This window comes from Leucopleurus acutus, assembly GCF_964270905.1.
Source record: "Leucopleurus acutus genome assembly, chromosome: 19".
NCBI classification, from domain to species: Eukaryota; Metazoa; Chordata; class Mammalia; order Artiodactyla; family Delphinidae; genus Leucopleurus; species Leucopleurus acutus.
This window is the reverse complement of record NC_139161.1, coordinates 31,279,164-31,305,972: the sequence shown is the minus strand read 5'-3', so window position 1 is coordinate 31,305,972 and position 26,809 is coordinate 31,279,164. Positions and strand designations below refer to the sequence as shown.

Below are 26,809 nucleotides of genomic sequence, written 5' to 3'. Positions count from 1 at the left end.
TTGGCTCACACAGTACGTGCCCGCCATGCTACCAGCCACAGAGGCACTCTGTCCTGGAGCGGACGCTGCAGTCAACTTCTGTTCATTCAGAAACTACAGTCCCCTGGCTTTTCGGGCAAGTCGGTCCCCCTCTCTGGAGGGAGTTGGGTGAACCTGGTCTTCCAGGTTCTTAACCTTCAGCATGGCTTCTGCGCAGCGATGCTGAGGAGCAGTTTCTCTGGCAGCGGCCCTCCAGCCTCGTCTTTGCCTCCCCTTCTTGCTGTCTCTTGAGTCAGCCAGGCTTGTTCCTGCCTTAGGTTGCTGGCACGTCTTCTCCCCGCTGGAGCCTTCTCCCCCTCTCCTTTCCCTGTCCTCTCAGGATCTTGGCAGAGCCGCTCCTTGCTGTTCACTCTCCTGCCACCTCTGCAGAGAGACCTTCCCTGACCATTCTGTCTAAAGCTCCCCCTCTCCCAGGCACACTTGATCCAGCCTTCGTCAGCCTGGGTTCCTCGTTTAATCTACGCAACACAGAAAGTGATTGGCTTTCTCAACTCTCCCAACTAGTACCATTCTGGATGCACAGGAGTATGGTTAATTCATTACGTGCAGGGGATGCCTAGGGCTCAGCTGTCTGAATCTGTTGAGAGAGGCTGCAGGTTCCGGCTTCTTTGCGGTATTATCTCATCTGAAATGTGACTCCCTACCCCTCCTTCCACCTTTGCTTCCGGAGGGCTCCCCCACCTCCCTGCCCCCAACCCCAGTGGAACCTGGCTCGCTGTGGGTATTAAAATCTTTATTAAATGGCTAGCCCTGGGGGGTTCTGCTGCCTGATGCTGGTGTGACCTCACCGGGGTGGGGGGATCATACGCCTTGTCTCTGAAAGGGTCTAGCTGTCAGTAAGCATGTTCTCTTTCTGAGTGTTACTCTATGTCAGCGCGGCAGTTGGGGGTTTTCTGAAGGAAGGTTGGTATCAGTTATTATGGGAAAATAAAGCAGTATAAGTTTGTGCATAGATGAACTGGGGGCTTCCCTGGTGGCTCAGTGGTTGAGAGTCCGCCTGCTGATGCAGGGGACATGGGTTCGTGCCCTGGTCCGGGGAGATCCCACATGCCGCGGAGCGGCTGGGCCCGTGAGCCATGGCCGCTGAGCCTGCGCGTCCGGAGCCTGTGCTCCGCAACAGAGAGGCCAGAGCAGTGAGAGGCCCGTGTACCGTAAAAAAAAAAAAAAAAAGATGAATTGGCACTAATACATATTTGTTATAATGGTTAACAAGAAACATAAAGTTGTATGGTAGTAGAGCGTCCATTGTAGGTAATACTTAAGAATGTATTAATTTTCTGTCAAAGCGTTGCTTGTAGACAGATTTGACTTTTGACTCTGTTAAGCTTTGAAAGAACAGCCCTTTGCTTGGAGTGCTTCCCCATCCTGTCCTGTTCTCTCCTAGAGGCAGCCGTCCTCCCTGCCATTTACCTCTACACAGTTGACTCTTGGTCTCCTGGGGCATTTGTTCCAGGACCCCCGCAGATAACCAAAATCTGCGGATGCTCAAATCCCTTGCAGTCTCTGTCCTCGGGTTCTGCGTCCATAGATAGGGAGGGCTGACTGTATTTCTAAATAGTATACTACTCCTTTTTTTCCTTCCTTCCTTTTTAAAAATATTATCTGTTTTGTTTTTCTGCTCTGCAAGATAAGGACTTGGCCCATTCCTCCACTTTTTCCCCCCTCATCCTCTCAGTATAGAGGTAACCCAACATTTGGTCACATGACAGTGTTGTGATCTAAAAATTGCTATGGCTGCAATCCTATTTCCTTTCTTGTCTTCCCCCTCCCTTCTCTTCTCCTAGTTAATTTCCTTTGTTTCCTTAGCTTGGTTTCTTTGTATGTCTCACCAGTTCTCTGACTCACCCCTGGGCCTTGGCCACTGCGGGTCGATTGCCCGGAAGCTCCTCTCGGGAAGCTCCTCTCGTGCTTAAACTTACTGCAGACTCAGCAGTTCCGAGTCGCTCCTGGGAAGCATCCCCGGTCCCCTGGCTCCGCTTGCCCTGCATCCTGGGACTTCCTTCTCCCCTTCTCTTGTGTTGCTTCCTGGATTGGTGCCCTCTCCTTTCTTGTTTTACTCCCTCGTCTTGGTGAGAAAGTGTGCGAGGGTGGGCAGCCAACCAGAAGCACGCTGATCTGTGCCCAGGGACAAGCCCCTTTGAAGGCAGGGGTCGGAGCTGTGCAGCTGAAGGCTGAGGTTTGGTGGAAAGACGGCAGAGACAACCAGGCCCCCGGGTCCCTTCTGCCACACCAGCAAAAGGCCGGGCTTTACTTCAGTAGTAGTTGAAATGAGAGGGGATCTGGACCTGGGTACCAAGTCGTGGTGAGAATGAAAGTCTGCATGCTGAAGGGGGCACCCCAGCCCCCTTGGCTCCCATGGCACTGCCATTAAGGCTAACGTCCTTTCGTCTCTCACCCCAGGACACTAGAACATCCTAATTTGGGGTGTCTGGCAGCCTGATTCCTACCCCCGCCCCCTTGCCCAGCCAGGACGTTTGCCTGACTTTTGGGCTGTGGCAGAGGGTGGCAGTACCAGGCCCACTGGAGAAGAGGTCATTGGGGGGTTTTGCCCCCAAAGAAATTGAAAGTCTTGAAAGAGGGCAGCGCGTTTGTTGATTCCTGTCTGTGTCGCACCGAGCTTTGTACGCTGTTGGTACCGATGAACGTTTGTTGAGTAGAAATTACGTTATGTGCCTTTATGGGATTTCTGAGTTGGTCATATTGCACTGTCTGCCATTTGGAAAGCCGTTGTCTTACCTCTTTGCTTTTCCCACCCGAGCTGGTGGTGGGAAGGGTCTTTTGCCTCATAGCAGCATCTTTTCTGATTCCTTCTGAAGGCACATGCCGTCCTTATTAGCTTTCAGGTGAGCGTGTTGTCAGAGCACACCTGCATACCTTTTGGGCAGTCTTGTGTTCTGTGGTCATGGGTGGGAACTCCATGTGCCTGGGAACAGTTTCCTGGCCCCTGCTCTATCATTGTCCTCAGAAACCTGTCAGAATTCACTTGTAAAGCAGGAAGGTTGCCAGGAGCCAGGGATAAGGGGCAGGATGGATGTGACATAGTTGTTCACGTTTTTAAGAACCACATCTCTACCCCCAAGGGAAGCAATGGGAAGTCCTTTGTAGGAGATGCTGATTTTCCCATATCATCTGAAGCCTGGTGAGACTGGATGGCTGTGGGTTTGGTCAGAGGAGGAGGAGAGAGGTTGGGCAGTTAACCCTGCGTGGGTCCCTGATTTCTCGAGTTTTCCTAAGTGGAAGTTTAATTTTCAATTGAGCTGGAGGAGGAAGAGCTCTTAATTTGAGACCATGTCCAGATGGGATTTTTTTGCTTCTGACTCTTCTTACCTGGAGCTCAGGTACTGGACCCCGAGTTTCCGCTTTGGTTGGAGGAGGCTTCAGTGAGCAGGTTCTCCCACCCAGATGTTACTGGGCGAAGCCTCTGGTCTCCTGGAAAGCAGACTGGAAGTGTTCCGTGACTTTTGTGGGACAGCTGGTCCACCCAGAACGGGCAGTGTGGTTGGTCTAGCTCCCCTGGCCGCTGTGCTGGGCCATCACAATGGAGGGTGTGGGGGACAGTCCTCACTGTGAGCTAATTTGGAGTCTTTAGGGTGCCAACATGCGTCACAGCCCATCCAGGCCCCCTAAGGATGAAGGTAACAACCCTGTGAACACGGGCTGGGCGAGACCAGCCGCCTGAGGCATGGCCCCAGCGCTGTGATTCCTGGGCCCCAGCCATGCTGCTGAGGGTCAGTGGCCCAGCTCACCATCGTCCCCCACCCCCAGGGGCAGGACCATGCTCTGCTCAGCAAGGTAGGCGCTGGCCGTTGCAGCATTTATCCAGCCCTTGTGTTTCCTTCAGGTCTTCGGGGACACCACCTAGCACTGCGCTGTCCACTAGGTAGCCACCAGCTGCATGTGGCTGTTTACATTTACATTAACATCCAATAAACTTTAAGATTCAGTCCCCCAGTCACACTGGTCACGTTTCCAGTGCTCAGGGGCCCCCTGTGCCTTAAGTGGCCACCAGTCCTGGACTGCAGTCCCCCCTCGGGGGCGGCTCAGGCCTTTGCCTCTTGCGACCTGCTCTGCTTTGGCCGTGCCACAGCTGCCACGGCTTCTTCCCGTTGTCCTGACAGTAGAGGTCAAACACCATTTGTCCGGCCCTGCCAGCGATTCGGCTCCAGCTCCCGGACTCATCCTGCTCTACCCTGCTGCCCGCTCCACCCCCAAGGCATCTTGGGTTTAGAACCTTAGTTTATGCTGTTAGCCCACCATTACAGCCTAAGGAAGTCATGGCCTTCCTTGAGACAGCCTCCTTGTGTTCTCTTTGCCCACTTCCAAAGTCAGGCTCAGCTTGGTCATCTGTGTGTGAGAGACAGAGAGATTCCTCCATCCGGATTGTGAGCTTCTGGCGGCCAGAAGCGTTTTCTTGCAGCGACTTAAACGTATTTGTATGTGCGGAAGCTCAACCTGATGAGGAATTGGGTAAATGCACCCTATACAAACCCAGAGACACCCTTGGAGTCTTGTAAAGACCTCTGTGTATGTGGCCTTCCTCTGGGGTGGGGGGGCAGGTGGGGGACGACATGGGCCTAGCCAGCAGCCTGCCGTTATTCTCTGAATGCAGTGGCAGCAGTGCTAGGCTTTAGGTTCTGAGTCATGTAGCTGTTCCCTGTCCTTGGAAGGCCCCCTTCAAGAGGGGAAGCCCCTTAGCAAGAATTTGATGTGCTGGACACTCCAGAGATGGGCTGTCTTGCGCCCCCTGTTGGTGAACACCCAGGGACCGTCTTCAGCAAAAGTGAACATGTAATGCTGGAATAATGGAAGAAATGTCCAGATTTCTTGGAGAGTGTTTAAAAGCCCACTCAGAACACAGAGTAGGGACTTCCCTGGTGACCCGCTGGTAGGACTCTGTGCTCCCATTGTAGGGGGCCTGGGTTCGATCCCTGGTCGGGGAACTGGATCCCGCATGCATGCCGCAACTAAGACCCGGATCATAGAGTAGATCTGGCTTCACCGGCCAGGCCCAAGCCCACACTGGACTTGTAAGGCTCTTGACCCCCTAAGCTCTTGTTTTAGGGTCGATTTCTTTCCCCCCATCATTAATCACACGCAGCTCTTTTCCCACAATAACCACAGCCAAATTGATTTAATGGAACCAACACTCTTTGTTTTCTTGTTTAGTAAATCTCGCAAAGATCTGCCTTCTTACTTAGCAGAAGGCTCTAGACTGCAGTGACTGCACTGGTCATCACGCTTGGGAGTGAGACCATTACTTCTCCGGAGGTAAGCTGTTCTGAGAAGCTGCCTGCTCCTCCGGGAGAAGGAAGACGTCTTCTTAGAACCTGGACTGACCCAGGTGAATGCTACAGCCTTGTGGGGCTGTGGCACGTGCCTGCGTTGAGCTCTGTGTGACCACTGGGCGGCCAGCCAGCCTGCATCTATTTCCCAGCAAATGGACCTGCTAAAAATAAGCAGGCAGCCAGATTCAAAATAGCCAGGTCTCCTCCCCACCAGTGCTAGGGCCGGCTCTGCATTCTTCTGCAAGGTTTTTCCTGCGCCTGAGTGTCCTGGGCCTGGGGTGGGAGGCCCTGGGGGAGGAGGCCATCTTCATTAGTGAGCGAGTGTGAAGGCCGTTAGACCTCCAGTGTTAAATGCCACTACAAACCTCTTCAGAGGTTCAGGTTTAAAAAAGAAAAAAAAAAAAACCACATGCACACAAAACCAGGGCAAAGAGAGCAGCTCATACATGAGTCTGTGCCCAGAGAAGGAAGGTAGCAGCGGGCCTCGTGAGGGCTGCCGCTGTGTGTGTGCGTGAAGGCAGCCCCTTCAGGGTTCAGGGAAGGCGGGTGCATCCTGCACCCCCTGTCCAGGCCTATCAGACCGGGTGGAGCAGGGAAAACAGTGCCTTACCGATGCGCAAGTCTGTCTGAGTGAATTGGCTCAGGTAGGGCCCTTCGAAGTTGAAGGGCCGAGGAAGTGAGGGACTTTCCTTGACTGGTGAGAAGTGGGGCTCCCCGTGAGGTGCCCCCAGGCCGCCGCGCCCTTGGTGAAACCCACTAGCCTCCTGACCCCGCCGCCTTTGGGTGGGGTGTCTGCTGACCCCGGCGGCTCCTGGCTCTGTTCTGGGTGGAGCTGGCTCCTGAGGCTATTCACAGCCCCCTGGTTGCTGGGAAAAAGTAAAGGAGCCCTGTGTTCCCCTTCTTTCTGGGGATCTCATACTTCTTTTCTCAAGCGCCTGGAGCTCTCCCTGTCGGGCGGTTCCTGTCCCTGTGGACGTGGATAAGAGGGGCCACTGCTGCTCCCCACGTAGAAGCAGCGGCTCCTGGTGCCCCAGCTCTAGTCCCTGGGGTGAGTGGTGGCCACTGGGATCAGGTGGGACATTCAGGGTCCTGTGGGGTGGCTGACACTGCTTCACGGTGGCAGCATCACCCCCCTTCTCTGAGGCCCTTCTGGCACAACAACGGGGTATTTGTCTGGCTTGGAAATGCAGAAAGTGTCTCCTGAGCTGTCATTAGCTGAGTAGCCTGTTGGGGGGCGGTGGGGGGGCTATAGATGGTGGATCCGGGGGCTTGTGCCTCAGTCTCTTGGGGACCGAGCTCGGCTGGCAGGGTTAGGTGGGCAGGTGGCAGCGGTGTCCCTGGGCTACAGAGCAGCAGGCAGGGAACACGTGTCATGGCCCCAGGCGGCTGGTTCTGTGCGTTCAATCTGAACTAGGGCTGGGAACGGAACTGATGAGGCCGCAGGGGAGGCCAGGGGCGTGGTGGGCTGTGGTCTGGGTCGCGGTGTGGACCTCGTGGAGTGCAGAACCAGAGCTAGACTGGTGGTTTGTGTTGGGCCTCTGCCTTACTGTAGTGTAGCCAGCTTCTGAGGTCCTGGGGGTTGGATGGGGACACCTGCTGGAGAGCAGACCCCTGTGATGGGCTTTTACTTCCAAAGGGGGGGCTTCTTCCAGCTATTTTGAGAAGCAGTTTATGTCTTGGTAGCAACTCCCCCCTTACACACACACACACACACACACACACACACACACACACACACACACACACACACACACACACACACACCCAATGTAAGTCTGTGGCCTTGGGTCCTTGGTGTGTAAAGTGAGGAGACTGCCCCCTATGGGTAGTTAAGACATAGGATTCTTTTTCTTTCTCTCCATCCCATTCCATTTAATCTTTTACCTGAGAGCAGAGAATTGCTAGAATACTATGGGAATCACAGCCATAAGCCCTGCTGAAATGGGATTAGAATAATAAGGAATTAGAATATAACTTTACTGACGAGAAGAAAACCTGTGTTCAGACCCCAGCCCCACTTCCTGTGGCACGTGATCTGTTGGGTGGGACTTGATTTCCTGATAATGGGCCTTATCCTGAGTGTGCCCGTCCCCCGTAACCTCTTTTCCTTCTCAAATTTCATTTTATTTATTTATTTATTTTTATGTGAAGGACGTTGAACAGAAAGCGGATCTCCATAATCTGCCACCACCTTTCTGCGGGTGTGTGCAGGTTGTTACAGAACAGTGACTTCCCCAACTTGACTGCACAGTGGAAAAAAAAAACAAACCCGATGCACAGGTTTCACCCTCAGGTTCTGATGCAATTGTTCTGGGTACCACTGTGAGAGTTTAAAAGCCTCCCAAGTGATGCTGGTGGGCAGCCAAGTTGGAGGATCTCTGTTAAAGAAATTTAAAACTCTCTCTTTCCAAAAGGAAAAAGGGAAGACTGTCCCTATTTGCAGATAAGGAAAAAAACAAGTTTGGGAAGGTTTGTAGGATACAAGATCAATGTACAAACCTTCCCCTCTTCCACAGCTGAAAGGCTTGGCCTGGATCTTTCCCAGTTTTTCCACGGGATTATGTGGACATAGACATCACGTACCCACAGTGGTCTACCGCTTTTATTTTCTGTATCATGGCAAGTTTTCCATGTCAGTACAGGAGAATCAGCTTCATTTTCCAAAACTGGTATGACCATGGAGTCTACAATAGATATAGCAGCCGTTGCTTTGAATCTTGTTTCAAATGGTACCCCAGTGAGCACTCTTATATAGACCTCTGCCTGTGGTATTTTTTTTTAAGGAAAGATTCCAGGTGTGGGATTTTTGGGTCATAGGGTAGGGTCATCAAGGTGTTTTGTTTTTTTTTTAATTGGGGTATAGTTGTTTTAGAGTGTTGTGTTAGTTTCTGCTGTACAGCAAAGAGGAGTCAAGTTCCCTGTGCTATATATAGCAGGTCCTCATTAGTTATCTGTTTTATACATAATAATGTATATATGTCAGTCCCAATCTCCCAATTCATGCCACCCTGCTCCTTTCCCCCCTTGGTGTCCATACATTGGTTCCCTACATCTGTGTCTCAATTTCTGCCTTGCAAACAGGTTCATCTGTACCATTTTTCTAGATTCCACATATATGCATTAATATACGATATTTGTTTTTCTCTTTCTGACTTACTTCACTCTGTATGACAGTCTCTAGGTCCACCCACGTCTCTACAAATGACCCAATTTCGTTCCTTTTTATGGTTGAGTAGTATTCCATTGTATGTATATGTACCACATCTTCTTTATCCATTCATCTGTCGATGGGCATTTAGGTTGCTTCCATGACCTGTAATTAGTGCTGCAGTGAACATTGGGGTGCATGTGTCTTTTTGAATTATGGTTTACTCAGGGTATATGCCCAGTAGTGGGATTGCTGGGTCATATGGTAGTTCTATTTTTAGTTTTTTAAGGAACCTCCATACTGTTCTCCATAGTGGCTGTATCAATTTACATTCCCACCAACAGTGCAAGAGGGTTCCCTTTTCTCCACACCCTCTCCAGCATTTATTGTTTGTAGATATTTTGGTGATGGCCATTTTGACCGGTGTGAGGTGATACCTCATTGTAGTTTTTTTTGGCGGTACGCGGGCCTCTCACTGCTGCGGCCTCTCCCGTTGCGGAGCACAGGCTCCGGACGTGCAGGCTCAGCGGCTGTGGCTCACGGGCCCAGCCGCTCCGCGGCATGTGGGATCCTCCCGGACCCGGGCACAAATCCGTGTCCCCTGCATTGGCAGGCGGACTCTCAACCACTGCGCCACCAGGGAAGCCCCCTCATTGTAGTTTTGATTTGCATTCTCTAATAATTAGTGATGTTGAGCATCTTTTCATGTGCCTCTTGGCCATCTGTATGTCTTCTTTGGAGAAACGTCTATTTAGGTCTTCTGCCCATTTTTTGATTGAGTTATTTGTTGTTTTGATATTGAGCTGCATGAGCTGTTGGTATATTTTGGAGATTAATCCTTTATCCATTGATTCATTTGCAAATATTTTCTCCCATTCTGAGGGTTGTCTTTTCGTCTTGTTTATGGTTTCCTTTGCTGTGAAAAACCTCTAAGTTTCATTAGGTCCCATTTGTTTATTTTTGTTCTTATTTCCATTACTTGAGGAGGTGGGTCAAAAAATTGGGCCATCAAGTTTTAAGAGGGGTACAAACTTCTCCTTTCCTTGGCCTGTACAATGCCTCGTCTGCACAGACTCATTAAAGTGGGTTCTAGATTTAATGTGGAGTAGAACGTGAGTTCAACCTCTTGGCTGTGTGACCTGGAGTTATTTTAACCTTTAGGATGGTAATACATATTGCACACCTGGTGGTTGAGGATTAAGCAATGCAAGGGAAAGCATCTAGTGAGGTTCCGTGTTTGAATTTGAAGCTCTAAGGTAGCATCATTGGAGTTTTGTGCCTGAAGGGATTAATATAGTCTTCTGAGCCCTGGCCATTGTTTAACTCTGCTTTGTATTTTCCAATTCCATTGCTTCATCTTCAGGTATTAGCAAGAAGGTTTATTTTTACAGATGAAGGAGTTTCTGGAGATGACCCCTCCCACCCCTCCCCGACCCCCTAACTTTGGAGCAGAACACTTTTCCTGGATTCCTTCACAAGCTGTCATGTTGCTCGTGAGTCCTTTGCTGGTCTTGTTAAATGGTCTGGGGTAGAGCTGAGATACTGTATTTAGAGCAGTTTCTCAGGTGATGCTCAGTGCTTCTGGTCCATAAACTGCACTCTGAGAAGCAGAGTCTCCAGGACTTTTTTGTGTGTGTGTGTGCAGTGGTTGAACTTTTTTTTGCCTCGGTTGAACATTAGAACCACCTGGGGAACTCTGCTCTGGTTTTTCCCGAGAACATTGATAGAAGTAAATTGAACACTGATATAAGTAAATAAGAGTTGTTAAAGCATTTACATTCATCTCTGCAACAAAGCACAAACCCAATTAAGGAGTAATTCACCATATCAGTGGAGGATTTTTGGTTTTAAGAAGACTTACAGTTTTTGCAGACAATAAAATTTGCTGTATGGGAGGCAGAGGATACAAGTGTGTGTTCTAGAATAAGTTTGTCACATACCTCTAATGAGAGCTAACCTGCTTTACAAGGATTAACACGTATCTCAAGTGATCTTATACCAGCCATCCTTTACAAGGTGTGTCCCCACCTTACAGGTGAAGAAAACAGTTCCCTGTCTCCTTTACGTGTCTCCCGCCTTCCTCTGGGCTCTTATTTCTGCTTACCTGGATCTAACGGACTCTAGGTCTTCAGCTTTCTTTCGCTTAATACTCTTTGTCCTGCACCCAGAATAAGCTAGAGACACAGTTTGGTGTGTGTGCCTTGCAGACCAAAGCTGGTTCTCTGTTGTCTACAGGAAAAAGTCCAGACTCTGCAGCGGGTGCAGGACCCTCATCGAGCCCAGTAAACGACTTGACTCTCAAACATGACCCTATCTCCACGCCACTGTGTGTTTTACTGGTCCCTCACCTTGGAGTATCCCCTATCCTTTTTCTGGGGCGGCTGCGTTGTGTCTTCGTTGCTGCGTGTGGGCTTTCTCTAGTTGCGGCGAGCGGGGGCTACTCTGTTGTGGTGCGCGGGCTTCTCATTGCAGTGGCTTCCCTTGTTGCAGAGCACAGGCTCTAGGTGTGCCGGCTTCAGTAGTTGCAGTACGTGAGCTCAGTAGTTGTGGCGCACGGGCTTAGTTGCTCCGCGGCATGTGGGATCTTCCCGGACCAGGGATCGAACCTTTGTCCCCTGCATTGGCAGGCAGATTCTTAACCACTGTGCCACCAGGGAAGTCCTCCCCTATCCTTTTAAAAATCTTACTCATCCTCTGTTCTGACTTTACTGCTGCGTAACTACTATTTCACTGACTCATGATTTTGGGGGTGCACGCGAGGGACATGTACATGTGGATTCCATTGGTGTTTAAAAATGCTCCAACACCACCTGGATAGATAAGTGCTCTGGGAGTTTAGAGAACTAAAGCACTAAACATAACTAGTCCCTTGGGGGAACATAGGGAGAATTTGGCATCAAGAAGTGATGCAAGGGCTTCCCCGGTGGCGCAGTGGTTGAGTCTGCCTGCCGATGCAGGGGACGCGGGTTCGTGCCCCGGTCCGGGAGGATCCCACATGCCGCGGACCGGCTGGGCCCGTGAGCTATGGCCGCTGAGCCTGCGCATCTGGAACCTGTGCTCCGCAATGGGAGAGGCCACAACAGTGAGAGGCCCGCGTACCGCAAAAAAAAAAAAAAAGTGATGCAGGAAGGGATTTGGTTTCAAGAGAAGGCTCAGCTTGTTTCAAGGGAGTGTGCATGGATGAGGGGGCAGAAGTGGGGGAGGTGTGTCTTCCTGCCGACCCACCTCCAAGGATCACCCAGAGTCTTGGGCGTGCCGAGAGGGAGGGATGCTCCTTCTGGGGTCAGGGAAAGTGGGGGAGCAAAGGCTCTGCCGTAACCTGTTTGTCTTTGCTGTGCAGTCGTATCAGGATCCTCTTACCTGGCTCTCACAGCATCCCCTTTTCTCTCCTGTTCTCGCAGGTATAGTTACTTCAGGCCTCCAGGATGGCGATCCAGTTCCGCTCACTTTTCCCCTTGGCACTGCCTGGAGTGCTGGCGCTCCTCGGCTGGTGGTGGTTTTTCTCTCGTAAAAAAGAGCACCTCAGCAGCCACAACAAACAGATGGGCGCCAGCGCTGTGAAGCTGAGGGCTGGCCCTGCCACGGAGGACGCGCTCCCCGTGGAGGACCCCTGTCCTGGAGCAGCGGCCCCGCCCCCTGGTGCCGCCCAGCCGCCGGAGAGGGAGCTCCCCACCGCCAGCAAGCCCCCTGTGGAGCCGCCGGCCCTGCTGCGGGCACACCCGGCCTACCGGCAATCAGAGTCCTCGGGCGGCCTTCCCAACACCACGGACACGGGGTTTCCACCAGGACCACGCAAAGAGGACAGTGCAAGGGTGGAGCTCGCTCTGACGGGTGACGAAGCCAAGTGTGCTCCTCTAGAGTGTCCCCTGCCGTCCCCAAAAGGCGTTCCGTTCCCCCACGAAGCAGCTGAGGTGTGTAATCGAGAGACCGTGATGGGCAGGCCGGCAGGGCGGCGCCGGCAGGGCCAGTCTGCAGCCCCCGCAGAGAAGGTGGACCCTGGGGAGAAGACCAGGGAGACGGGTGGTGCCGAAGGCACAGGTGACGTGGTGACGGGAGAAAACGTGCCGGAAGAAGGTCCCGTGTCCCGGGAGCAGGGCCCCGAGTTGCCGAGCAGCAGAGCCCCCAGCCTGGCTCCCTTGGGAGGAGGGGGAGAGAAGGGGAGCAGCCTGCTGGCGGTGGACGAGGACCCCGTGGGGAAGTTGCTGAGTAGCTTCGTGGAGTCGGCCCACTCGGAGCTGGCAACGCCAGATGAGACACCAGCGCCCCGGGTCAGGGGGAGCAGAGGCTGGGACGGAGACTTCAGCCGGGAGCTGGGCAAGGAAGAGACCTTGGACAGAAACGAGAAGGTCGAGCAGGCTGCCTTCCAGATCATCTCCAAAGTGATCCTGGAGGCCACCGAGGAGGTGCTGAGCACCACGATGGGCAGGATCGCGGGTCGGGTGCACCAGGCCTCGGCCGCTCAGCTCCAAGGGCCGAAGGAGGAGAGCTGTGCCCGAGCCCACCAGAGAGCTGCCCTGGGCCAGGATGCCGCGGAGCCTGCTCTGGCCGCAGCGGGGGCAGCCACGGGCCCGGTGGACGCCGCCTTCCCCTCCGCAGACCTGCTGGCAGAGGATCTGCCCCCACCAAAGACGTACGTGAGCTGCCTGACCAGCCCCCTGTCCAGCCCCACCAAGGACAGGAAGCCAAAGAACTCCGCGCACCACGTCTCCCTGGCCCCCTGCCCTCCACCGGCTGCCTCCCTTGGAGAGTCACTGGACGAGGCAAGCATCCTGGCAGAAGATGCCGCTTGTGTCACCTGCGTGTCCAGCAACGGCCAGGGTGTCCCCTCCGTGGCCTCCTCTGGGCAGTGCTCAGATTCTGTCAGCACTTCGGGGCTCGAAGACTCTTGTACCGAGACCACCTCCAGCCCCAGGGACAAGGCTGCCACCCCGCTGCTGCCAGAAAGTACTGTGCCCTTCAGCAACGGGGTGCTGAAAGGGGAGCTGTCGGACCTGGGGGCTGAGGATGGATGGACCATGGGTGCGGAAGCAGATCATTCGGGAGGTAGGAGGGCCTGGGGTGTCCCTCAGAGGACCAGGGGTCTCCCTTTATTTGGTCGGGAAAGGCAGCCGGCCTGCCTCTGCTCCTTGTGCAAGTAATGACGCTCTCCAATGCTGTGTCCCAGCCGGCCTGCAGAAAGTCGGGGTACAGCATAGAGCTGGTGGGTAACTGAGAAGTTAAGCTGCCCTGAACCCCAAAGCCACGGCAACTGTAACTTGGTTCGTCAGCCAGGGGACCCTTCCCAGTCCTTCCGAAGGAACCAGCTCAAAGTTGGGTTCACCCATTAACCTGAGTGTGGCTCTCTCTTAAACGCTAACCTCGTAGTAGCTTTTTTTCTAAAAAGGAGAGGCCTCCTCAGCTTTAATTCCCTTGAGTACCAAGGATGGGTAAGCTTTTTTTTATGGTTTATTTCCTTTTAATCATGTGCTTGTTCCCATGTCTTCGCCTGCTTTCCTTCTCCAGAAGCTCTTTCGGGGTAAGTGCCCAGAGAATGGCCACAGCCTTGAATCCTTGCGGGAGGCTCACTCCTCCCTGCGTGTTGCTGTCACCTATTCCTTCGCAGAGAACCTCAGCCATTTCCTTTCTGTGCAGCTGCAGTTCCACCCCCGGGAAAGGGGCACTTTGGTAACGAAGTGTCCACTGGGTTTTTCGAGTGCTGACCCCAGCGTAGACAGGTCAGCAGCTCCTGTCCCCGGTTTTGCAGCTTCCCTGGGGTATTTTCATTGATCTCACGGAAAGAGGCCATGGATTCCCTCTGTGGGTATCCAGCTTGCTTGTCCTGGAGCCACTCCCTACCGTCGCGGCTCCAGGAAGGTCGGGACTCTTGGGAATATTACTGCTTTCGGCAGCATCTGGTGTGTACCACACGCTACAGGTTGTCACCTGTAAGATGCTGTTGTTAAGACGCTGCTGTTTTGTGTGTACCTCCAAAAGAAGAAAGAAATGCTGCTGCTCATGAGTGCAGGAAGCCAGAGACCGTAAGATGCACCCAACTTCAGGGATGTTAAAATGCTTTAAAATTGTTTTAAAGCATCTTAAAATGGGTGAAAATCTTCTAGGAATAAAGGAGTTTCCCTTTGCCTCTTGCCCCTCAGCCTCACCATGCTGACTCCAGTTTGATTGTAGTAGCTACTCAGATGTGTCCAGGCTGCAGGGGAGAGAGTGGTGAGCGGGGAGGCGTGGGCATGGCAGGTGGGAGCGTGGTGGAGCCACCCACTGAGCACTGGCTGTGCCCGGCTCCAGGCTCGAGCCTTCCAGCATTCTCCCGCAGTAGCCTTGCCTTGGGCGCGAGGAAGTCGAAGCTTAGAGTGGCCCAGGGACCACCCAGCTGAGTGGAGCCGGCCTTGCCGGAGTTCCTGGTGTGGTTGGAGCTGCCTCTAGGTGTCACTGGGGTGACAGGCGCGTCCTGTTCCGTCGGGCAGCGGCTGGGGGCCGTGTACGAGCCGAGCCCCCCGTCAGCCACCTCTGGTCCTAGCAGGCCGGCTAAGCAGGCTTCTCTCTGAAGGGGTGGTGTTCCCTGCGTGAAGCGCGTCTGGGCCCCCGGGGCTGAAGGAGTCGCTTCACGGGGACTCGTCCTTAGCTGGCAGCAGCGCCTGCCTCCCCCGCATCCAGGTAGCATGTGGATTGCTCGGCAGAGGACTGTGTCCGTCCAGGGTTTGGAGAAACGCTGTGGAAAATAACCTAGTTAGTAGACGCTGAGGAATGAGCTCCTTCTGGCACTTGAGCCTTCCATACTGAAGCCAGAGCCACTTCTCTGAAGCTGGTCTGGCCCCCGTTTTCTGAGATGGGCCCCTTGGCACACCCCGCACGGGAGTGGAGCAGCCCCTGTCGGAGCCAGTCCCGCGTCCCGCTCTCTCCTCTCGGGACCGGACTTTCGCTCCGGTTTTGAGCGGGGGTCGAAGACCCACCCTGGGCCCAGAAGAGCACTCAGAGGAGCGGCACGAGTCAGGCCTAAGCAGAGGGGAGGGGGGCCTCCTTCCGTCACCTTCTCTGGCAGGACCCTGTCCGGGATAAGGGCCGTGGAGGACTCTCTCTAGCTCTGCTTGGCAGAAGGCCACCGCCTGTGTGCCCAGGCCTGGGGCCTTGGGGACCAGGGGCCCTTCGTCTGAGGGGCTGCATAGTTGGAAGGGTGCGGACCAGCTGTGACGGGTTGGTCTCCATGGGGACCTACTTCCAGCTGCTGAGACCGTGGGACCTGCCGGCCCCCCTCCCCCCCGTGGGCCCCCCTTCCTGGGCCAGCGTCGCCCTCTTCGTAGTTCACCACTTGTCTCTGCTCCAGCAGCTGTGCTGGGCGCGGCTGCCAATTAAGCAAGTGGGACTGTAAGTGACAGGCTAAAATTAGGTGTCTCTACACCCCCAGGCCTCCTTTCATTGGGGGCTGTGCTGAGCCTTCTAGACGGCGAGTTGACAGTCACCTGCCAAGTTTGAGGGAGGGGGCAAGGGGCGGGGGCCTCCCGGGAATGCGAGTTTGGAAGTTGGATGTTATTAACTGCTCTGGCTGGTGTCTGTGTGTCTGTGCGTGTTGCTTCCTCCCCTGCAGGTTCGGACGGGAACAGCATGGATTCGGTGGACAGCTGCTGTGGCCTCAGGAAGCCTGACGGTTTCCAAAATGCCCAGGCAGGCTCCCATCCCAAGAAGGTCGACCTCACCGTCTGGGAGATCGAGGTGCCTAAGGTAAGGGCTGCGAGCTCTCGGTGCCCCCAGGCGCAGCGTCATCGGGCTGGGGTCAGGGGTCTGAGGGAGGGGCCGTAAACCGGAAGAAGCGCCCAGGGAGCCAGAGGCTGAAGGGATGGGAGCGCTCCACTTTGCCGGGATCCAGAGAGCTTCCTGCAGAGTGGGATCCCTCCGGCTGCCTTCAGGAGCATCCTCTTCCCACTCGCAGGCCTGCTCCCCTCCTCTGGGGCTTTTCTTGGGGGCCTGGGACTCAGATCTGTTTGGAGATGGCAGCAAGACTGGACTGAGGGCAGGGGCCGGCCGGGAGTCCCCTCGCTGCTCTTCTCGTGCTCTCCGACGCAAAGTGTGTTTTATGATTGAGCACAGCATAAACTTGTATCTTAGAGGGCTTGAGAAGTGTAGCAGTGTAGGAAGAAAATAAAAATCAGGCTCTAATTCCACCCCCGAGAGTGACTGGGAAGACTTTTATTTCCTTCTCATCTTGCACCCTGTGGTTTTTAAACAAAACTAAGATTATGTTGCTCTAATTAATGCTTTTAAATATTTAACAATTTAGCTTTCTGAGTTATTCTTTGAAAATGTAATTTTAACTGCATTATGCATTGTGTGAATGTCAATTTACTTCACCAGTCCCCCAGTTCCAGGGTGCTTAAGTGGTTTCTAGCTTCTTTTCTAACTTACATCTTACTAGCTCGATCTTGATGTCTGTCTCTGGGGCTCAGAAATAATTGGCCGACTGCATTCTCCTGAGGCTCTTAGCCTCCCACCGAGGTGGAGACTTGGATTGGTTTGAACTCGGGGTCTAGGGGGCGGCTCTGCCCTGCGGTTCTGGCTCCCTGAGTTCTTTCTTCCCCTGGTCACCCTGATGGCAGTCCTGCCCTCTTCTCCTTCAGTGGTTGCAAAGGGCACACCCAGGCAGCTCTGGGTGAGGAGTGACCATGTCCCTCGCGGCTCCTCGGGGTGGGGTCGTTGGGGAATGTTTCAGGGCTCGTCTTAACGTTGTGGCTAAGTTTGGAGCCCAAGGGCTCTTTCATAGACTTTTATTTTCAAATCGAGCCTCTTTTTCGGACCTGAGCAGACTTGGAGGAGTGGACGACTTGTAAATCAAACTTTGTGCTAGTGAAACATCTCACAGTGTGGATCTGGGAGGAGAAAATACTGCCTCTGCAGCTTCTGAATACGGGCCCCACTGTCGGGGATGAAATGGAAACTGCCCAGGCCTGGAGCCCTACTGCCTAGTTCAGCTGCTTAGTCGCTGTGTGAGCTTGGGCGAGTTACTTAACCCCTCTGGGTTTGTTCCCTCAACTGTAAAATGGTGATAAACGCATGCAGTTTGCTTCATACATTTACTCTGAGTAAATGTAAGTGCTTAGAACGGTGCCTGGCAAGTGAGTGCTGACGTGTTAACAGATATTATGTTCGAGGCTGACCTGGTATAAAACAAAGGCAGGTCTTGGGGATGCAGGGAGTTGATTTCTCATTAAGTTCTCGTCTTTCCTTCTCTCTGGAAGCACCTAGTTGGTCGGCTGATTGGCAAGCAGGGGCGGTATGTGAGTTTTCTGAAGCAGACGTCTGGTGCCAAGATCTACATCTCAAGCCTTCCGTACACCCAGAACGTCCAGATCTGCCACATAGAAGGTCAGTGGCGGCTGCTGCCCTGTGTTGAGTTTTCTTACCTGAAGTGTAAGTAACTTGAAGCGTTTGAGTCCCGGTTGCTCCCCTTTTGGGATTTAAGTCTCTGAGTGGAAAGCCCTGCTTCTCACCCTAGGTGAAGGGAGTGGGGCTTCCCTTTACCCTCCTTTCCACTTCTGGTGCTTGAAAGAGACTCGGGTCCCCCCTGAGTCTGGTCTTCTGGTCAGGAAAGGCGTGGGCACTCAGGGGCAGGCCAGGGGTCCTGGGTTGATGGTCGAGGAAGCCTGGGCCTCCCTGGCTGCTAGGCTCCTGTTACCGTGAGTGTAGTCACAACAGTAGAGGTCTCGTCTGAAAGGTCAGCAGGCGGCAAGCTTCTTTAGGTGCCTTTCATCCGGAGGCGAGGCCTGGCATCTGGCACATGAGAGACGTACCCGAACTCTAGGAAAAGTCCCGTGCGGTGGGGGGTGTGCCTGAGTGCCCTTCTGCTGTCTGTCTTACCCCTGTGGCTGTGTCCTGCTTCCCACACCCCACTCAGGCTCTCAGCATCATGTGGACAAGGCCCTGAGCTTGATTGGGAAGAAGTTCAAGGAACTGAACCTCACCAACATCTACGCTCCCCCACTGCCTTCGCTGGCCCTGCCTTCTCTCCCGATGACTTCCTGGGTGAGCATGCCTCTGGGGGCCGGGGCTGCCTGTGCCCCTTTCCCCCAGCCTCCCCCGAACAGGAGACTCCCAAGAGCGTGGGCCAGGAAGGCCGGGAGCACACTGATGCCCGTGCCCTCTCACCTCTGCCCTCCACTGGTCAGTTCTGCTTCTAGCCTGTGCTCTCTGGATCGGGTTGAGGGCCGCAGTGCTGGTCGGAAGCCACAGGCCTCTCGCTCCCTGCTGCTCGGAAGGACCACTCTCCCCTGGCTCTGCCGCCTGGGCACCCTTCGTGTTTTCAGGGCGTTTGCCTAGAGAGGATTATAGTCTGTCCAGACTGGGTGTGTGCAGGCTGGCTCGGGACTCCTTAAAGCTGGTGCTGTGTCCTGGATCACCTCTGAGACCTGGTTGGGACCCACCGTTTTGGGCTCGAATGGGCTCTTACTGTGTCGTTGTTCCTTCCTCCTAGTTGAGCCAGGTCTAGCGGTGGCCCTGGCGAAGGCTCCCCTTCGCCTTCCTGCCTCACGGGAGGTTCCTGGGTCATAAAGGAGAAGAACCCCTGCCTCCGCCCCCACCCCGGAAGCCCCGGCAGAGGGGTAGCGGGCGCGTCGGGGGCCTGTGTGCTGGGGCTGCAGGCTCTCTGGGGCCTGTCATCCTTCCCTGCTGTGTGCCCCGAGCCCTGTTGAGCCCCGTCTCACCGGGAGTAGAGCTGTAGGGTTCTGAAGGCCGAGAACACTGCATTTCACAGGTGGAGTGAATGTGCAGCTCCAAGCTGGATTTTGTTTAGGGGAGGGTATCTTCCTCCCTCCAAAGACCCTTGTGCTTTGCGGGGAGAGGTGAATGTCCCTTTCCTTTCCCATGGGTATCTGGGAGTGGTCTGAACCCCACTCCATGCTCCACTTCTGAATCATAGGGTTTTTCCCACCAGGTTCGACTACAGACCCACTTTTTTTTTAAGTAAGTGAGTGGTTGGTAAGGCTTCCTCCCCTTGTGCTCTGTGGCTGGGTGGGACTGGAGAGGTGCCTCTCAGCCAGCAGCACTGAGAGGACGGGGGCAGGAGCGGGGGGGAGGCACAGAACTCTCAGCCAGAGGCTCTTTTTGTGGCCACCTGGCTGGGAGGTGGAGTAGATGCCCTACTGTGTCCATCCGGTGCACCTGGATGTTGCCTTAGTATCAGGGAAACGAGTGCCTTAAGGACAGTTTTTTTTTTTTTTTTTTTTGAGAGACCAGTCTTGGCCTCTTCTAGGGTCTTTAGCATGGGACCTCGCACCGAGCAAACCTACATTCCAAATCCCAGAGTGGGAATGAGTTGGGAGGATGTCTGTGGAGAGTCGAGAAGAACAAATGGCTCGGACTGTGCAGACCTTGACGGTGGACCTGACCTCAGGCCTCTGCTTGCTGGTAGAAAGGCAGAGCAGAGAGATGCTGTCAAACCAGAGCTCCTGGGGTCAGCTGCAGGTCCCAGTGAGCTGGCTGAGGGGTCCGAGGGCTGGTCTACCTCTTATTCTTGTTCTCAGTGGCCACCTCATTCCTGTTTGCCTTCCCTGGGTCTTACAGACTCTTGAAGAGGCGAGGGAGGGAAGTTGTGCCCAGGCCAGTGGGAGGCGGGACGTTGCATCCACAGCTGGCTCCTGGGAGCCTCTCTGCCCAGCTGAGCTGAGGCCGCCTCTAGTGGTTACTTGTGGTATTGCAGGGCAAGGGCCACAGTGGAGCCAAACACTGCACGGCTCAAATAGTTCTCCTTGAACCTCTGTCAGCCTCTGGGTGCCATGTTGCTTTGGGTAGTCATGCCTTTTTCAAAGATGTGCCAGTTCAGACACTTCCCCTGGGGCCTCAGTGCTCATCCCAGACATGAGAAGAGTTGCTGCCGTGCTCACCACCCCTCTCCTCTGCAGCTCATGCTCCCGGATGGCATCACTGTGGAGGTGATCGTGGTCAACCAGGTCAATGCCGGGCACCTGTTTGTGCAGCAGCACACACACCCTACCTTCCATGCGCTGCGCAGCCTGGACCAGCAGATGTACCTCTGCTACTCTCAGCCTGGAATCCCCACCTTGCCCACCCCAGTGGAAAGTAAGTGCTGCCCTGGGGGTCAGAGGGGAGGCTGGGCTCTGGCCAGGCTTGGGGAGAAGCTTTGGGGGTCTCCTGTTGTTCTGCCCTTGGTCTTGACCGAGAGAAGGCTGTTTTGGACCCTTCGTGGGAGCAGCATCCCTGGGTTCTTGCTGTTGGCATGGAGTGTGCTGGGCTGAGTTTCCTGGCTAGACCAATATGGCGTTTCCATCGGCTGACGGAGGAAAGGGGTCAGAGTAGAGTTGTTGGCACCTGGGTTTGGATCCAGCTCTGCTACTTACCTGTTGAGTGGGGCTGATGCCCACTTGATCTAGGAATTGCAGTTGGCCACTGTGTGTGTTAAACATGCACAGTACCTGAAGATCCCCAAGTGCAACAAGTCCTGTGGTGGGTTGGGTCATCTCTAGTGGACAGGTGAGAAAGTCAGTGACTTGCCCAGGTGGTCCCTGCGCAGGAGCTGTTACCTTTGTTGCCCTCGTTAGCGGGAGGGAATCGAACGTTGAAACGTGTCTCTAACCCACCCCATCAGGGACTCCTAACCTGGAGCCCCCAGAGGGCTTTAAGGCATGAGGAAAACCTTTGAAATTTCGGTAGCATTTTTTATGGGTTTTCTTTTAGAGGAATAAGGATTTCACTTTTGTCAGATTCTCTGATGTTGCTTCAGCCCAGAAGCAATGAGCAAACTGGAGGCCAGGAGGTGACTACGTCAGGGGCTGCCTTTAAGGGTTAGGACACAGCGTGGCCAGCTGTGTCACAGACCCCCCCGCTGCTGCGCCAGGGTGCGGTTGGTGACGCTGGGGGCACTTGCTCTCTGGCCTGGTTGGCTGCCCTGGGCATTAGTGCTCTCAGTGCCTTCCTGAAGCAAAGGCCAGAAGAAGTGGGGTTTAGGCCTGGGAGCCTTCTGACGAGCCCTGCATCTGAGTTGTGAGCCAGAGCAGGTGCTAGCAACCAGCCATGGAGGTCTGCACTTGGAGGCTCTCGATGTTTTTCTGGAACATTCCCTTAAAGAGTAGAAGGCAGAGTTGCTGGTCCATTCCCTGAATTGTGGAATTTACTTGGTTTATTCCGGTTAATCTGTGTCTACCTCTGGCTTCAGGAAGTCTCAGAGTAAACAGATGTGGATGAACACCTTTTGGTCTGGGTAGCTTTTTGGGCGGCGCAGATGTGAGGCGGGCCAAGTCCTCCCCTTGGGGGATGCTTGCTGTCGCCCTGCCCTGAGCCGGGCCTTTGCACATGCTCTCGTCCTGCCCTGCAGTAACGGTCATCTGCGCTGCCCCTGGCGTGGACGGTGCCTGGTGGCGAGCCCAAGTGGTGGCCTCCTACGAGGAGACCAATGAAGTCGAGATTCGCTACGTTGACTATGGTGGATACAAGAGAGTGAAAGTAGACGTGCTCCGGCAGATCCGGTGAGTCGGGAGTGGTTTCTGCAGAGCTGGAGCCTGGGACGTGGGTTGACTCTTCCCTGCTGCTGCCTACTCTGTTTTAGCAGAGTATGATATAAACAAACTCCATGCTCGCCTCAGCCAGACGGAGCTAGAAAGGCCCGTCTGGTAGAAGAATTCCCCCAAGTGTCATTAGGCAAAAGTGAGGCAGCTTCTCTTTGGGAGCGGGACGCAGGCAGCGCCTCTGAGGCCAGGCCTGTGGCAGGGCAAGCTGGGCGCTGTGGCCTGCTGCCTGTCATGTGTACCTCTGTGTGGCTTCACCCTGGGTTGTGGGGCTCACGGCGCTAAGCAGAAGGCGAACGTCAGCCCAGAGTGAGTCAGCCGTGAAGTCCATGTTCAGCTTGTGCCTTTCTTGCCTTTCTAGGTCTGACTTTGTGACCCTGCCGTTCCAGGGAGCAGAGGTCCTTCTGGACAGCGTGATGCCCCTGTCAGGTAACAGGTGGGGCCTCTGGCTTGGGGGGGTGCAGGCAGGTGTTGAAAGTAGGTCTTTCTCTTTGAGACCCTCGTTCTCACCTACAGGGCTTAAGCAAACACAGATTGCTGCCGCTCTTCCGATGGAATAGGTCTGGGCGGAAGCCTGAGAACTCGCATTTCTAACGAGTTCTGCAGCGATGCCAGTACTGCTGGTCCATGGACCACCCTTTCAGGTCCACTGTTCTAGACTCTGCCCAGGCCTCCAGCTTTGAGAGGCTTCCGGCTTCCAACAGAGGCACCTGCCAGAACGTGGCTCATAAGACGTTCCCAGACCTTAATCCTGCCCCTCCCGTCCTCACTGCCTCTCGCCTTGGGTATGTCCTTGTACAAGGACGTGACCTGTATAACCTGACAAAGAATGTGGTCTGCGTGCCCTGCCCACTTAGAGTCACTGCCTGAATTGGGCTGTGTGGCCAGCTGCCTCGATCTGAATTCCACCTGCATCGCTCTGGGAGCTGGTTGACCTTTGGCCACTGGCCTGTGTCTCCGTGCTCTCGCCTGTAAAGCGTGTTCTTGATTCGGTGTGAGAACACATACAACGTGCTCAGTCCACGTGGCCCCCAAATAAGTGGCGGCGGTGGTGGTGGTATTTCCGCTGAAGGCAGAGCTTCTGTCCCTTTGGCCCTCCGTCCCCCAGCGGTTGGCATGCAGCAGGCACCCCGAGTGTACCCACTTGGAGCCCCGGGGAGGCTTGGGGCTCTGAACCTGGCGTAGGTGTGGCTACGCCCCATGGAGTTCTTAAGTCCACGGGAGTGTGTGAAGTCTTCTGCTTGGAAAACACCTGCAAGCTGTGTGAGTGACGAGTGCCTCGCCTCAGTGAGAGTCTAAATGCTGCTTTTCCTTCTAAAGATGATGACCACTTCTCACCTGAGGCGGATGCAGCTATGAGTGAGATGACAGGCAATGCAGCACTGCTGGCTCAGGTGTGTGGCTGGGGGAGGGGGGGGCGGGAGCGGGGGGCAGGCCGCTCAGGGTCTGTCTCAGGAGCCTCCTCCCTGGCATCTGCAGTCCCTCCCGGCCTCGCCTAACTCTCTGGGCTTCTTGGGAACTGACTTTTCGGTGCCTGCTTTCCTGTGCCTCACACCCCGGGTTGGCCAGCAGTCTCTAAGGAGAGGTGCATGGGGTAGCTTTTAAACATGGTGTGGAGGGTTTTGTTTTTGTTTTTTTTTTTCAGGTGACGAGGTATAGTCCAACCGGCCTTCCTCTGATTCAGCTCTGGAGTGTGATTGGAGATGAAGTGAGTTCTGTCCTTCTTTCCCTTTTAACACCCAGAGACGCTGTTGGTGGCCACAGTTGGGAGTAATGCTAGTGTCATCTTAGTGGGTAGAGGCCGGAGGTGCTGTAAACATCCTACAGTGCACGTGACAGTCCCCACAACGGAATGTCCGTGAGCCTTCCTGGACCTTGTCCATTTGGGGTTTCTCCTTCATCTCCTGGTACTAAAGCCTAGATTTCCTCAGCCTATTGGAAAGGCTATTTGCATGCCGACAGAACCTGTAAGCGAATCCCCTGTTGGCCCAGAAGATGAATCAGATTTCCACCCCATGACTCAGGCGCCTGCGGTGAGGGGGGAACCCACGCCGGCTTGGGAAGTGGTCCCTGGTGCCGTGGCCGTGCTCTCCAGAGACCTTTCTCTCCTAGGTGGTGTTGATAAACCGGTCGCTGGTGGAGCGAGGACTTGCTCAGTGGGTGGACAGCTATTACTCGAGCCTCTGACCCCCTCCCCACGCCGCTTCTGGAGTCTTTTTTGCACTGTTGAAGTTGGGCTTGGTACTCAAGGCAAAGACTTTACATCAGAATTACAAACATTTGTCCTCCCCCGAAAGTCCTTTCTTTCTGTACTGTAGTCATGTTGAGATGTTTCGTCTCTGAGACAAGGAAAGAACTGTGGGTTCTTTTCAAAGCCATAGGATGGCGAATAACAAGCCAGTTGGCTAATCCTGGTTGCAAGCTGTTTATTTAAAACAAAAGCGGAGGGAAAACTGTCTCAACTAGGTTGTCCTGCCCCCCTCCATTCCGTTCCTCCATTACTCCTGTTTCCTCTGCTACCCAGACCCAAGCCCCTGTGGCAGACAGGCCAGGGGAGGTGTTGCTTGCTTGTGGGGAAGGGTTTCTTTTACCTTCAGAGTCTATCTTCAGGGAGCAAGACACGAACTGACTGATGGGCATCGATCACTTGTACAGCTTACAAATGAATTTATGATATTTAACCGTTTTTTATAAATTCCGTCTAGGTCTCTAAAGAAGGCAGACTTTTTAATGCATCTGTAAATACAAAGCAATCATACCTCCAGCCTCGGTCAGTGGGAGAGGGGGGAACTGTTGTCTTGCCAATCCTGTTGTAATTTGTAACCATTTTCTATTTGTGCAAACTCTGTAAATATGTTTAAAAAATGTAATTATTTTGTACAAGATACACTGGAGAACAAAGGGAACCCACGATTTTTCCACATCCCATGTTGTCTGTGAGCAGAAGTTACTTGTGCCGGCTACCGCTGCCCGTCCCAGCTCCCATCGCATCCTGCATACCTGACAGGGTGACTGTATGGTATAGGTGTGATCCGGGGATTTTTGTTTTTGTTTTTTTTCTGTACAAATTTGTTTAAAAAAAAAAGAAAAGAAAAAAAAGCAGCTCATTGAATTACCTTGCAGTGGTGTGTGTTTGATTCTTTTTTAGACTGCATTCAGCACTGTGCAGTTTAAATAACTTAAGCTTATATAAATCTCAAATTGTATACCTTGTAACTTTGAGTCCATTTTTTTCCATGGTGAAGAAGGGGAGTGAAGGATGGTTGTAAGTGTGATGGGCTGTAGGGTCCCAACTAAACTAGGAGACCCATGACTCCTTTGAAGACAGTTTAGCCAGAAATCTCCGTCTGGTATTTTCCCTGCCTTTGCCCCACACGGTGGGAGCCAAGCTTCCTCTGGCTTCCCCCAGTGATGGTCTCAAATAGCCAGGCTTGAGTTTAAAGCACTGGTTTCCCAAATTCTTTGTGCATTCCTGATAGATCTGTGAAGTTATTTAAGGTACTGTAGTGCTAAGAATGATATAAAAAAAATACATTTACATGGTGAGAGCAGAGCTAAGTCTTAATCCAGGGGCCCCTCCTCTTAAAGGTAGGTCCAGGCCTCTGTGCCTCTGGGCTTGCCCACCCCTCCAGGGGTCTCTGGGGAGCTGAGATAGCCCTGGGGTCCTTCACACTGAAGGCATCCTCCTGCAGAGCTGCAGCCACTCTCCCAAGCTGTGGGGACCAAGTGGTTAAAATAAAAGCCTCAATTTCCCTCATCTGTGGGATCAGATAATGGTACCAACCTCGTAAGGCAATGAAATGAAATGAAAGTGTTGGGTTGGCCAAAAAGTTCGTTTGGGTCTTTTTGTGTAGGGTGTTACGGGAAGACCCGAATGAACTTTCTGGCCAACCCGATATCTCTGCTTGCACAGAGCTTGGCCCACTGCCAGCTCTCATGTGGTCTTACCTGCCAACAGCCCTAAGTCCCAGCAGCAGTTGGGTGTGACTTCGGCCAAGGCGGATTATACTCAGGTCTCAGCTTTGTTCCCTACAGTTTGCATCACTGGAGCAGGAAAGGGTGTATGGGAGCCTTCCAGCTAGTTTGAGGAGGGTTCACAAAGCTGGGTGTGTGGGTTTGGTCTCTATCTTTGCGAGCCATGGAGGGGTTTTGAAGGTGGGAACCACGTGATTCTGGTGCAGGAAGGAGGATGGGCGAGGTGAAGGAGCAGAGACCAAAGCCAGGGTGGTCCAGCTGAGACAGGCTTCCTCTGGGATGGCTCTTGGTCTGACAAATGACGGGGTCAGGGTCCTTGGCTAAGGCCCCAGGACGGGGGAGGGGAGGCCGTGGGGATGCGGAGGTGGGCTGTGCTTGGTGTCTCGGGTTTTAACCTTCAGGGGTGGAATATTGGAGGGAAAGTGAGTTGGAAGTTGCTGAAAGGCATGTACTCTTCGGATGAACACTTCTTAGATTGCTGTGGGCCTTTGATGAATTGCCAGAGTTCTGAAAAAGTTGAGTTTGACCATTTTGCCGGTAATCTTGTTGCTTTTACAGAGGAGCGGGTTTCCGGTTTTACAGAGGTGCTTATTCCACCCGGCCAGACGGCGACCCTCCGGGCGAGTACATTTTTGATATGTTCTTTGAATTACCCATGGGCCATCCAGGGGCCAGCTGAAGTGTGAACTTGACCTCTTGGGAGAAGCCGGGGCTGGAGAAGGGTGTAAGGGAGAGGGGGGTGGCTGAGCACGGGAGCTAGAGCATCCAGCCTGTTCTCGTTGCAGGTGTTTGTGTGCATTGGAGCCCTGCTGGGTACGGGAGGAGTGACCAGACCTCGTGGGGTGTCAGCGTGGAGGCTG

General features: G+C 53.8%; 1 protein-coding gene across 1 annotated transcript in view; it reads left to right on the top strand.

The window, feature by feature from the left end:
- Positions 1-25,190, top strand: part of AKAP1 (A-kinase anchoring protein 1) — a 32,621-nt gene extending 7,431 nt beyond the window's left edge. Inside the window, exons 2-11 of the mRNA XM_082861767.1 lie at positions 11,874-13,515; positions 16,052-16,185; positions 17,697-17,823; positions 18,353-18,480; positions 20,355-20,532; positions 21,785-21,935; positions 22,336-22,403; positions 23,295-23,368; positions 23,620-23,682; positions 24,087-25,190. Coding sequence (XP_082717893.1) covers positions 11,898-13,515; positions 16,052-16,185; positions 17,697-17,823; positions 18,353-18,480; positions 20,355-20,532; positions 21,785-21,935; positions 22,336-22,403; positions 23,295-23,368; positions 23,620-23,682; positions 24,087-24,161 — 2,616 coding nt within the window. The 5' untranslated portion in view covers positions 11,874-11,897 and the 3' untranslated portion in view covers positions 24,162-25,190. The remainder of the gene's footprint in view (positions 1-11,873; positions 13,516-16,051; positions 16,186-17,696; positions 17,824-18,352; positions 18,481-20,354; positions 20,533-21,784; positions 21,936-22,335; positions 22,404-23,294; positions 23,369-23,619; positions 23,683-24,086) is intronic.
- Positions 25,191-26,809: the final 1,619 nt, after the last annotated feature.